This window comes from Crassostrea angulata, chromosome 2, assembly GCF_025612915.1.
Source record: "Crassostrea angulata isolate pt1a10 chromosome 2, ASM2561291v2, whole genome shotgun sequence".
NCBI lineage: Eukaryota > Metazoa > Mollusca > Bivalvia > Ostreida > Ostreidae > Magallana > Magallana angulata.
In genome coordinates, this window is record NC_069112.1 from 72794946 (window position 1) to 72808487 (window position 13542).

General features: G+C 33.2%; 1 protein-coding gene across 1 annotated transcript; it reads right to left on the minus strand.

Annotated features, from left to right (window-relative positions):
• Window positions 1-467: 467 nt before the first annotated feature.
• Window positions 468-3005, minus strand: LOC128174839 (uncharacterized). Its single transcript, XM_052840277.1, has 3 exons — window positions 1665-3005; window positions 1425-1575; window positions 468-1302 (listed from the first exon to the last, which is right to left on the minus strand). Exons 1-3 carry the CDS (start codon window positions 3003-3005, stop codon window positions 737-739), a joined length of 2058 nt encoding a protein of 685 aa, XP_052696237.1. The 3' UTR covers window positions 468-736.
• Between the last annotated feature and the right edge of the window lie 10537 nt (window positions 3006-13542).

A 13542-nucleotide genomic window follows, 5' to 3' on the forward strand; every position in this document is an offset into this window, starting at 1 on the left:
ATATTGCTGATACAGTGTGACCCCCTCCATAATATTGCTGATTTCTACAGAGTACTGTATTAAACATATTCTAATGCTTATGCCCTCTAAATGAAACAATTGTTTTTATTTGTTTGTGAAGGGGTTTTTGCTTAGTTGCCCCCCCCCCTTCGAAAATAATTAAAGAAAAGTAAAGTTATGCCCTTCCCCCAATCTAAAATTATTTTCTTCAGGCGTAAAAAATATTAGGATCGTCCGCTAATTATAAGCGACTCTTGTTGAGGATCATGTTGAATACATATGTACGATTTTTATTCACATAATTTTCTTAATTTTCAAACATTTTTATCATTTCTCAATGAAAAACTTTTGTCTACGATAAAATGAAAAAAAAATGTTTTATTTAAATATTTAGTCACAAATATTAATCAAACTTTCTATTTGAACTTACCTATATCATAAGACATTATATAAACTATATGTCTATATTAAACGTACACACAATACACTGAAAAAGAAGAATATTGGATTCCCCCTTCATTATACATATTTTGCATGTATCAAAATTTCGATCGTTATTCTTTAAAATCATACAGTACATAATATGATGATGTACTACAAATCAGATATCATTTAAGAGAGTCGATTTAAAGAATTAAAAAAAAACAACAAATGAAAACTACCTTTCAAAAAAATTACCCTATCTACAATTCAATTGATACATATCAGTGATTTCATTTGACAACTTCCGTTTAATTTACTCTTCAACTAGATCTTCGTCTGACTCAGACTCGTCTACTGGTTCCGGCAAAACTGAAGCGTCATCAACGAATCTTCCCCAGTCTTGGACAGATTTAAACGATCCTTTGTAGTTACGGAGTCCTATATACCAAATAACTGCCGCGACGTGCGCACAAACCCCTACCACTCGGGCCCCAGCTTTGCACTGACAGTACCAACCCGTTATACTTGATTCATCAAAACGAATCCAAAGCAGATATGATTTCGCAGAGACATGTCTACTCTGAATTTTGATTCTCAGCAGATTCGGGTCCTCTTTGTGTATCAAGATATTGCTTCCATCTTGAAAATGTTCCGCCGCATAACTGCTAGCAAGTTTAAGCTGATACACTCCACACGTTATGTTGCGAATATCATCCTCATCCAAATGAGGGAAGCCCAAGGAATCGAGATCTTCAGGATTTCTCCACATGGCTACTCGTGAGTGCAGTTTCCTGGCTTCGACTTCCTCCTTAAGGTGGTTCACTTGTTTCGCAAGGAACTGCATTTTGGCTGCAACAGCCATATCGGCATCTCTGTCACCTGCATGAAGTTATTAATATCATTAATACATGTATTAATAAACGTTTGATATTTACTTCAGTGATAAAAAATATCTATCATGCAATCTTTTAAAATCTTATGTATGTATTACATATACGAACCCGAAGAAAGTGGTGGGTAGTATTTGTTTGATATGCTACAAACAATTTTGACGTAGTCACCAATAAATGGTATTTGGCTAGTGGGTAGAATACAGTCAAGCAGTTTCCATCGTTTTATTCTAGCGTTTGCCGATTCAACAACCCATCGAATCTAAAAATAAGTAGGAAACGTATTAGTACATGTACTTAAGATATGACTGTAAATTGGTTTTCATAGTTATTGCATCAATCTCAATATACCTTTGTTACAAGTCGACTTGTATTTGCATCTGGAGTAGACATCTGCTTCTCCCCCTTTTTCATGAAAGCTGGCATGATAGCCTGAATGCCAAGTTCTTCCAGGTATGCAACAGAATCCCTGAAACCCCTATCAATAATGAAGATATCGTCTTCCTCAACCCACTTCAATACATCCTCCCTGTTTGATTTCATGATGTGCTGAAGGATGGCTGCATCGTTGTTTCTTGCGAGATAGGGTCCAATTACAGAGATGTAATAACCGCTTGTAGATACAATCACCATCGGCTTTACGAGTGGTCGGCCTTTATGCAAACTGTAGGATTTTCTTTGGAAAGTGAAGTTGGAGCTCTTTTGAATGTATATATAGGTACCATCCAGCACTAGTAGGGCTTGACTTCCGGTTCCACCAAACAATGATTCAGCTAATGGTCGTGTATGATGTTGAATAACACTTTCTCTTGATATGTGTTGAAAACCAAGGTTCTGGGGAACAAAGTTTTCCATTAATGCCCTCCGCACTGTATGAATAGCCCGACGGATGCTTGCTTTGGAGACGTTGAAAATGGTTGACAGGATACTGTTGCAAAGGCCGGACTTCATCTTCACAAGAAAAATCCCCAGGCTATTCCTAGCACTGCGTACAGATGTATTCTTAACACTGTCGCTGATATAAGACAACAGGTCGTTAAAGGAATTCTTGCTAAGACCGGTAAGAGTTGTGTACTGTTGATCACTGAAAGCATTTTCTCGGTCAAAATCAATTCGAGATGTATCATATCTCAAAGCAGTTTCTCGCAAATACAGTAAAATGTCGACGATGGAGCTCCTGTTTAAGCTTGATGTTTGTGAGAAAACGGGAATCTGTTTCAGAGCATCTGAGGTAAACCTGCCATCCGGAATATGTTTACTACAGCACCTTGAACCGTATGGAATAAGGATTTTCTGATGCAGAAAAACAGAGTTTCTCTCACTAGTTGGCACAACAATTAGTTTGGGTCCGGGCCGTTTGCAAATGAAACAACGGGCATGGCTGGTGGCGGACGAAGGTAGCGGAAGGGTGACAGAGGGTGGACTCCTGGCGTATCTGGAGGAGCTTCCTTGTTGTTGTGGTGAAAATAACGTATCCTTTGGCGCTGTGTCTTTTTTCTCTATGTGTTTCTTAAGCTTTACATGGCATTTAATCCGACATGCAGTGCAAAGTACATCTTCATCAGACGGATCGGACACACACATTTTCTGCACCAATTGTTTCAGTTCTGCTGTCAGTGTTCGTCTCTCAGTTGGTTTTGTTCGCTTCCTGCATAGAATACACGGGAATTCCCGTTTTCCTGTGCCTGGCATCTGTTTGAATGAGAACAATCGTTGTTACATCGATTGCCAGTTATATGCAATTTTATTCACGACATTTACCACAAAAATAAACAAATTATGCAATTTATTTTATTGTGAACCTAATTTATAATTCCCCATATTTTCTGTCTTGAAAATTCTGACACACTGTATATTTAAGGACATTTCTACACTCTTAAATATCATCAATATTTATTTCTATCCCGAAAGTTAGCACTCTCTTGTTCATTAGTTTTCCTTCAGCAGTAAAACAAACTTTAAAACGAAGAGTGTCAGTGACAGTGATTTAAACCACAATTTGCTATCAATAATGAGTTCATTGTACGATTGAAAAATGTAGTGAATGAAAATAATTTTGCCGTAAACGAGATCTGATAAAATTGTGTTCGTTATAAATGTGCTCTACTGTAACTGTATTTTTATTTTCGAAAATTGCTATTTTCCACTATGTGTTCAGTTATTGGGGGGAATACACTATGGATGCCATCATGGGACCTACATTTTTTCTCCAGTGATGTTTTAGCGCTCTCTCTCTCTCTCTCTCTCTCTCTCTCTCTCTCTCTCTCTCTCTCTCTCTCTCTCTGTAATGTTGTAACTATCCTCCCAAATGTTTACGGACCAAAGTCAGGGAGGCATAAACACCCCAAGTATTTTTGATGCATCACAATTTAATTTTAGCATCTCTTGAATTATAAGCGACACCTCAATTAATAGACAAACATATTTATTTTCTTTTTCCGTAATAGGTGAATTGTATACAGGTCGGATAAATGAGAAAAATATTTTTGTTATTCAGTAATTGAAAATACGCAATTTATATTTGAATCATTGTGAATGTTTATGACCAAATGAATTCCACGAAGATGAATGAGCGTGCAGCCCAAATCATGCATATAAAATTTTCTTTTGAAAACAAACTTATGAGCTATTAAAGTGTATTTACTGGTTACACAGACTTGTTTCACAAAAACGTCACTCCATTGAGAACGAACCTATTAGTTGTCATCGTATAATGGCTGCCTTTACATTCAACATTTTTACTGATCGTATGGTTTTCTTACACAATTATGTTTGTTGAATTAAACAATGTCAAATTCTAAACACAATGTACCGAGTAAAATTTTTGGGGGCTGAATTATATGTAGTTTACTGATTTTTTTTAAATTGTGCTTTACACACTTAAAGAAAATCCGGATGACACGTAACATTTCCTTATAAAATCGCTTCGTGTTGTCTTTAGAACAATGAGATATTCAAACAAAGACCAATTCTGACCAATTATTTATATCTTGTGTAGTATCTGCTTCCTGTGTATAGTGATGAGCAGCGTTCACGACCGCATATGTGGGTAGACTTCCAGCCCCGGAGGCTTTCACACCTCTTAAAATTAAGTCCTGTCCGCACCAGAGATTTCCCACCCGGTAAAAATGTTCAGCCTTTAAAATGATTTTTGATTTTTTTCTTCATTTACTGAAACCAGTATATTGGTATATTATATCATAGCAAACAAGATAATCTCTCTCTCTCTCTCTCTCTCTCTCTCTCTCTCTCTCTCTCTCTCTCTCTCTCTCTCTCTCTCTCTGGAACCCCCCCCCCCTTTATCTGGGACATATAAATTTTTTTGAAAACTTGTAATGCCTATTTAAAGGCAATTGTCCCCATTTATAATATAAATACTGTAATTATTTCAAATAAATACTTTTAAAATTGCTAATTGAAAGAATTTTTTACAACGCACCGTAATTTACATGTACATGTATTTCTTATATGAAAAACCCTAACGATTTTTTTTTATCGATAAAGGTACTCCCCATCAGCATCCGGTGCTCACATCTATGAGTAAACATGTGGAATTTTTTTAAAAAAATTAACTAAGCTGTGTCGCTAGAAAAACAGATTTATAACAACATCTACAATGTATTGTCAACTCAACTTTTTAAAAAAATCGATTATAGTTAATTTTATGCAAGTTAGGCTATTTTTCTGGAATGCTAGCTATACCGTACCTTCATACCCACATGAAACACAAAAGAAAGCCCTTTTTTGTTTTGTTTCCAAGAATCATTCAGAATTTAAACATCAAAGACATATTTTTATTTTTTTTTTTACCAAAAATTCATTTTTATAATAGCTTTTCGTAATAAGTCTGAATTATTTTTCGTTTCTTAGTGTTCAAAAGGCTTTGTTTATTGATAAATAATGTATTTTGCACGTATTAATTTTCATCAATTGGAACCCCCCCCCCCCCCTTTTCAAAATTGCTGGATCCGCCTCTGATACCAATACAATACAGTCAGAAAGTGATATACATGTACATGTAATCTCTCTCTCTCTCTCTCTCTCTCTCTCTCTCTCTCTCTCTCTCTCTCTGTTCGTTATCTTCATATTGCTTTTTAAGAAGAATACTTTGTATGGATAATATTGTGATCGTTTTCTTTTTTGTGAAAATAAGTCTATAATTCACGAATACCTCTAAATGAATTAATGCCAAAAATCTCAAATTGTATAAAAAAATTAAAGTTCTGCAATTTAACAACAGAGTGGACAGAGTGCAACTTGGATCGTACGTTCTGAGTATTATTGTATCGAAATGACAATAATTAGACTAACAGAGATATAAAATCTTATATGTGCTGCGGAAATTAAAGCTGTAAGATATATCTAATATGTTCCTTAATAAATACCCACCAGGCAATAAAGGTAATAAAGTTGATGAAAGATTAAAAAACAAAGAAAATGTAAAATCTAAAACTAAATGTATTTACCAGTAACTTTTATTTTTTGCAGGACTTTTTAAATCTTCAAAACAAAGATTAAGTACGAAATTCGAAATGAACTGCATAAAAATGAATGACCCAATTCACAAAGTAAAATAAAATATCACCTTCGTAATAAAGTATTTATAATTATGTCACATAGTCCGATAAATTGTGCACTTCTTCATGTTGTCATTTGTAAGGTTATATTTTATTACACACACCTGTCTTTCTCAGGAGTTATTTTGGATTACATGTACATCAACCGTTATTGTTTATCGTTTCCTTGCGCTACATAGAAAACTATACTTCCAAATTCTTATTCCGTTTATAATTAATTATCTAAAAGTATTATTCGATCCAATATATGTGTCCGAAAAAAGTGAATCACGTTACATGGACTTGGGTGATTTAATGGATTTTTTTTTTGGAGGTGGACAATTGATGGCAATCAGCTATATATAGACTACTTAAATTTTCGGGAATTCCATATATATATATATATATATATATATATATATATATATATATATATATATATATATATATATATATATTATAGAGAGACATTGTTACTCCATTATCATATGACTCGAGTGTCAATAAATAATGTAAAAGCATTGTGACGTCACTTTTGGAAAATGACGTCTATATTCACCGAGACATAAAGACTATATGGCCAGTATCTGATAATTAAAGGAATGTAATGCATTAATATTTTTGGCCTACAGTGCAAAATACTTGAATTCCTGTGCGTCTTACATGTACATGAGCATGTTAGCCCTATAATGTTTCAGATTTGTATTGATATATAACGTTATACTCATAATTATTTCTATGAGACTATTGTGATCGTGCCACTTTTCTCTTTGAGAATGACTATAATAAATTATACAGTGTGTAATGTTCAATATAATATTAAAATAAAGATAAACATTATATTTACCTTCACTTCTTCTAAACTGATTCTTCACCCGTCTCGTCTCATTGATCTTGGTCGTGCGTAACGTTACCTGTACAATACACGCACCTTGGTCTGCTGTCGCTTAGATACGGCAACGCGGAAGTAAAATGATATGGCTAATACAAGGAAAGACGTGTGAAATATCATGTTATTCGTAACAGACCCGCTCTTCATATTAGTAGTGTGATGACTTTTTCATTCATTGGGTTTATTCATCGATACTTAACAATAAGAGTATAGTATTTTGACTTTAATGCACAAACTTAATGTTTATATAACAACACATTCATATGCATGTGTATTTCCATGACGTTAAAATGAACATATTTAAAAATAAAACTAGGTCCGCGCAATATCACCATCGTAATTTTTTGCATGCAAAGAGCTTATATAACGATCTCTCATGTATAAAAGTTTTAGAGTGGTGATATCATGCGGACCTATTCAATTATGCTTATAAGTCTTTAAATTTTGTTGATTTTTCCGGAAATACGCGTTCCGTGCATACTTTGACTTGTAAAAAATAGCACATACGTAACGCATTCAATAAATTTTGCTTATTTTTTTAAGAAGCATATGTTCAGCTTTTATTTTCAATGTATAGTTTTGATTCAATGTGTACTTCATTTTTATTAAATTTATGGGGCCAAATGTGATATTAAACGAATTTTATTCTTACAGCGTTCAACACAATGGGTAAACGTACTTTTCATCACAATTGCGCACTTAAATTTGGTAGTGTTTATTTTTTTATTAATTACAATTGAGCCAAATTCAATGTAATTATTAAAAGAATCTAAACGAAAAAATCAACCCTCAGAACACAAACGACGAATTTTGTTGAAAAGACGACAACCTTCTCTATCATAATGTTTTAATTATGTCAGTTATATGTTCCATAGATAATAAAAGTACAATATTGAAAACGAAAGTTGTTTTAACTAGGTCTCTTAGTCTAGTGATGATTTTTTTCAAAATATAATATAAAATGTGATATTTCTATGAAGGTAATATACTACTAAGTATCAAGTAGCATAGTGGACAAAGCATTCACTTATCATCTCTGCGACCTGAGTTCGATCCTCGTTTTCATTTTAAAAAAAGATATGGCCGCCCGCTTAACACGTGGGTTTTCCCTGTGCACATTGGTTGTCCCCTACACTAAAGATTGACCCACTAGCGCAAACATACGTGCCAACAAAAAATACTGAGATTATCTGTAGAACTTGTTTGGCAATCGTTACAAAATTTAAAAAGTTCAGTTTTTGTTTAAGTTAAAAGCAATGAACATTTCTCTTCTAGAAAACAGGACAATTTATTTCATTTTCAAAATACATGCATATCATCTTTAGGATGACGAATTCAATGTTCTGGTAACTGAGTTTTCCAGATATTGAAAGCTGCCGTCATGGACCAGAAAGAAATGTCGTGAAAAACAACCCACAAACTAACAAAAAATTACAAAAAAAAATATTATGAATTCTATATGTTGACCCTCACAGAATATCATTACCTAAAAGTAACGATATCACATTGACGACATAGATCTTTATCACTGGTAGGAAAACCATGACTATAAACCATTACCACTATCATTTAGCGACAGCCCCACATTTAATAACCTTTCACTTATACGAGCGCTGTAAAGAATAATTTCCCCTTCAACCGACTAGCTGGTACATGTACATTTCTACATGGATAAGAATATATTAAAATAGGTGAAATGTGCAAAACATACCTATATGTCTAATGCGCTCTTATGGGTTTTTTTTAAGTGTGAACAATCCAGTTTCTTCGTCTTAAATGGCTGAAATCGTTTGACTGTTATAATCTGGCTCGTCAATCATATACATGTATATAGCCTCTGTAACATACAAGTCACGCAATTGGTATAAAGTTCCGTAACAGTCAATTTGGATTCATTACAATCTATTTTAGATTTGGTTTGTTAATGGGTATCATTTTTTGGTAGCGTAGATTTTTCTCTTCTGTTGGTTATTAATAGATAATAAATATGGCGTATTATTCAAACAAATTACGTGTTTCATAAAAAAAATTGCATGTGCATAGCGACTGCTGAATTTTATCATCTAAGATGTGGCGACCCCTGCCCTCTTTTTTATTCGGTATGAATTTCTAAAACATTCTTTTTCTTATGTTGGAAACTTGTACCTATCAAGCTACAAAAAATCCGGGGTTTTATAGGATTTTATTTAACGATCTACTGCACCCTACAGGTAACGATTGAATAACATAACTATATGCAAAATGATGAAATGACAATAACAAACCGTCAACCATCTCAAAAATCCATAAAGCGAAATACGAATTTAAAGCAGAGAAACACAGTGGGGCGGACCTCTAAAAAGATAGAGATGGGATCAGGTGCCTTGGACTAGTAAGCATCCCCTGCCGACCGGTCGCACCTGCCGTATGCTCATTGTCAAGATCATGAATAAGAGAAGAAATCGTAGTCGGTCCTGCGTATTAATAATAATATAACAATATTTAATTTCATAAAAATAAAAATAAATATCCCTCCAAAATGCTTCTGAAAACAAAACAAAGATGCAATTTCCGAAATTCTAGAATGCGTTTAATGGAATTAAAGGAAAGCAAATACAGTGAACGTACAGTAACAATAAATGTAAATGTGTATATATGGCTGCACATTTCAACTTCCTACTCTTACCTACTTTCAACGCAATCCGTATTTTCTTTGACAACATCCCCTACTAAAAGAGAAAACGCCCTCGAAGCATGTCTATTTAGTTTCATATTGAAGCCAATGAATGGGGTTAAATGAATTCTGCTTAAGCGGAAAAAACCCAACTACGGTGAAAACCAGGAAATTTAAATCCCCAAGGTGTGTCTATAAAAATAGAAAATTTATAGAAAAAAATTATTTTGATATTTCAAGTGAATTAAAAGATATGATCTGAAGGCGATGCCTACTGGCAATGATCGTCTTCCCAGCATTATGATTTTCATTTTAATAAGTATTTGTATGAGTTGTGTAATGTTTAATACACAGTCATCCAAATGAATTGCTTTATTAGACAATGTACAGCTCATCTTAGGTAAAAATGTGCCCATTTAAATGTAAGAAATTTTTATGCTGCCAAAGTAATTTCTTAAATGTGAAAACTATGTTTTCAGATACCGGTATTTGACGATAATTTAGAACAAACGAAACCCATATCAACCAAAATGATTACTAACGTTACATTTGGAAAATAATTTCGTGTGAAACTGTAGATGGGTGAACCCGACCATAAACAAATGATTAACAAATTGATAAACAAGACAGGAAAACAGGAAATGAGGAATATTGTTATGGGATATATTTAGTCCCCTACCGGTTTTCACCGGAGAAGACTATAGCTTTCCTCTGCGTCCGTCAGTCCGTCCGTCTGCCAGTCCGTCCGTCTGTCTGTCCCACTTCAGTTTTCCACACTTTTTTTTCTTAATGCGTTTGAAAGTTCTTCAGGAAAGAGTTATCGTTCCTAAGTCCCAAGCCCCAAACACCTTGGAGACTTTTCATTTCTGAGTTGATGAAAATTTCATAAATATCATGTTGGAATCATAAATACATACATTTTTCATTATAGGCCTATATAAGTGAATATATTCGCTTTAATACTAAACTAAGTTGCATAAATAAAGGGGAAAATTCACTGATAGGATTTATGTATCCCAACCTGAGAGAAATTCAAAGCCACCTTTCCATCCCCTTAAGGTGGTAAGGAACATCTGTCGATATTAATGTGGATTAAAGTATATTATAATTGAAATACTTTCACCGGTTAAGAATTGTCTTTCACCGTATTCAACCAAAAAATACGTTTTAGAAAATTTTGGAAAGTTAAAAATTTCATTGTCCTCAACGGGATTCGAACGCATGACCTACAGGTTTGTAGTGAACCCACTAATCCACTGCGCTACGCTGTAAGATGTCGCTAATGAGAAAGAAACTTTTTTTAAAAACTGTACTTGATTTTTATTGTTTATTTTGATAAATAATAAGATACAACTTGAAGGTGTCGCATACCACATTACTTGTAAATAATGAATTTTCCACTTAAATTAAATCTATTCATTTAACAAATTTTTCAAAAGAGCGGTCTCCATACAATTCGCCTTAGTTTAAATCAGCCAGTACCGGAATTGCATGCTTCCACATTTACTATTTTGCGTACTGCGTCATCAAAAAGTGGTGTATAAAGCCATCCTAATATCATCTATATGTGAACAATCTCGAATTTGCTGATATCTTTATAGTAAAAGCACGAGAAAACTTCCATGTTTTTATTGATGTCTACTCTTTTAAAAATGTTCAGATTGAAAAACTTAAATCCTTTAATTGTAAATTTAATTACGTTGCAGAACTATTTTATGTTTGTTAAGCTGGTTCGAAATCTTCTGTCAATTCACAACACCATACAAACATTTGTACATCCTTTTTTTCCGAAAGATATTTATAATGTTTTGATCGATAAATATATTGTTTTATTTTTATATCGATTTGGACAGTATTTTCCTTAAAATTATAATTACACCTTTATTTTGTTTTTTTTAGAAAGGAAAACATTGCTTTAAACTCATGCTTTCAATACTATTGCACCGATCAAACAAGTGTTGTTTGTGCAAGTAAATTTGATTAAAGTAGCGTCATTGTGCAGAAATCAATAAATCATAGGCCACTTCATAAAAATTTTTGTGTTCCTCTTAACCATGCCTAAAATTAAATTGATAGGTAAGGTAATCATATTTGTTCTTCTATGTTCCAAATAAATTAATCAAACTTAAGATTTACAACAGATGTATTGATTTTATAAGGAAAAAAATATATTGGGTGTAATCCTTAGGGGGTTGTTGATTTAAAACAGGAATTGTCTATTGTACAGAATTAATAGATATTTAACAGAATTACTTGAAAATGAATAGTGTTTGTCCTTTAACCACGCTTATAAAGTGTACAAGTTTGATAAACTTACATGTTTTTTTGAAACATTTGAAAACATGGGCTTTCTTTGAAATTTGCTTAAAAGGCTGACACGGACACACATACATACACAAACACAGCAGAGATGCTTTATTCCATTCGTAACAAGTTGCGCCACGGGACATTTAGCTATTATACGCCCATTTACGTACATTCACGTTGCATACTATAGAGTCTGTCATGTTGGTTTTTGATAACTAGACAAACCTGTTCAACGTCCGTGCTTGCACTTCGGAAGGCCTCGGGAACCAAGGTTCAACATGGTTCAAATAGCGTACATTGCGAAATATGTAACTTGACTTACGTTAAGAATGCAAAATTAGTGTACTTTAAAATGATTCATCCAAGATAATTGAATAATTATTTTACAGTATACATGACAGAATATTCATGTGACTGAATAGAAGTCTGTATCTAAAAAAATGCTTCAAAGTATGAAATTTAAAATGTATACCTGTCATCGAAACTTAAATAATTATAGATATATTCTATAATAAATCAATTATTTAACATCTTTTGAGATTGTAAATGATCGTATTTGTTTACATAAATCCCTCAGAATATAACGATAAAATCAAGAAATATCGAATTTTTATTTTAAATTTCCCGCATTTCTGAGAGCTGCCATTGAACTATAATCTGTTGACGTTACATCGTCCATTCAGATTTGATATGTTAACATAGCATCAGCATTAGCTTATTATGACATTAAGTCTAAAAATAAGTTGTTGAAAATAAGAATCTCTATCTGCTTGACATTTTGCCTTTGGCTTTTCGCTAAATCACAAATCAATGACAAACATACGAAAGACGAATAGGGCCACTTAAAAAAATATTTTTATCTCGTAATTATGAGAAAAGATCTCGTTATTACGAGTTAATTATCTCGTTACTACGAGAAAAGATCTCGTTATTACGAAATAATTTTCTCGTTATTACGAGAAAAGATCTCGTAATTACGAGATAATTAACTCATAATAACGAGATCTTTTCTCGTAATTACGAGATAAAAATATTTTTTTATGTGGCCCTATAAGTCTTTCGTACAAACAGCATGTTTGTTCGCTTGACGAATACATTTTGCGCGATTATACTGCAGTAGTGTTAAGGTTCTGATACAGAGGAGCTCTACATCACATCAGCCTCCAGTAATAGCGATTTCTCTAACGAGCAAAAACGTTTAATAGTGTATTTTATCTTCAAAACAGTATGACCAAATGTTATTAACCAATTTAAAATTATTAATTCAAATTTAAATGTTTCATGACATTCCCTCTTCTTTAACAAATTATTTGCGAGTCTGATTTAATGCGTATATAGTGAAATTCGGTAAATGCCTGAAAATATATATATATTTAACCCTAAGTCTGATTAAATCAGACCATTAAATATTCTTTTATTTTTGATTTTTGTGACAGTCAGAATTAAAGAAGCTTGAGAAGATTTGTTTTTAATCCGACTTATAATCCCCGTTGATATGATTAACAATCATGTTAAAGATATCGACCCTTTAAAGTCTGAGGTAAAAGGGTCAAAGCTATTAGTGATACAACGTTAATCGAGGTAAAACGCAATATCCAGTTTGTTATAAAACTCCCGCAATTAGAGGTATCCCCTGCACGTGTCATAATATAATAAGTAGGGTCTTAGAGTCGCGGTTGAATCTCAAATAACCTTAAGGCGTTCACATTTCCGTTAAAAGCACATGCGTATGGACAAGTATAGATCTTTATTAAAGGATATCAACTTGAACATGTATTTATATTCGCGTCATTATTTTGTTCTTAATATCAAGTTGTTCTC

Excerpts from the sequence above, each read along its gene's own strand:
- LOC128174839 (XM_052840277.1), bottom strand. The coding sequence starts at position 3,005 with ATGCCAGGCACAGGAAAACGGGAATTCCCGTGTATTCTATGCAGGAAG. Across the intron at positions 1,576-1,664 it reads CAAGTCGACTTGTAACAAAG|ATTCGATGGGTTGTTGAATC; the intron begins GTATATTGAGAT and ends ACTTATTTTTAG. Across the intron at positions 1,303-1,424 it reads CTACCCACCACTTTCTTCGG|GTGACAGAGATGCCGATATG; the intron begins GTTCGTATATGT and ends AACTTCATGCAG.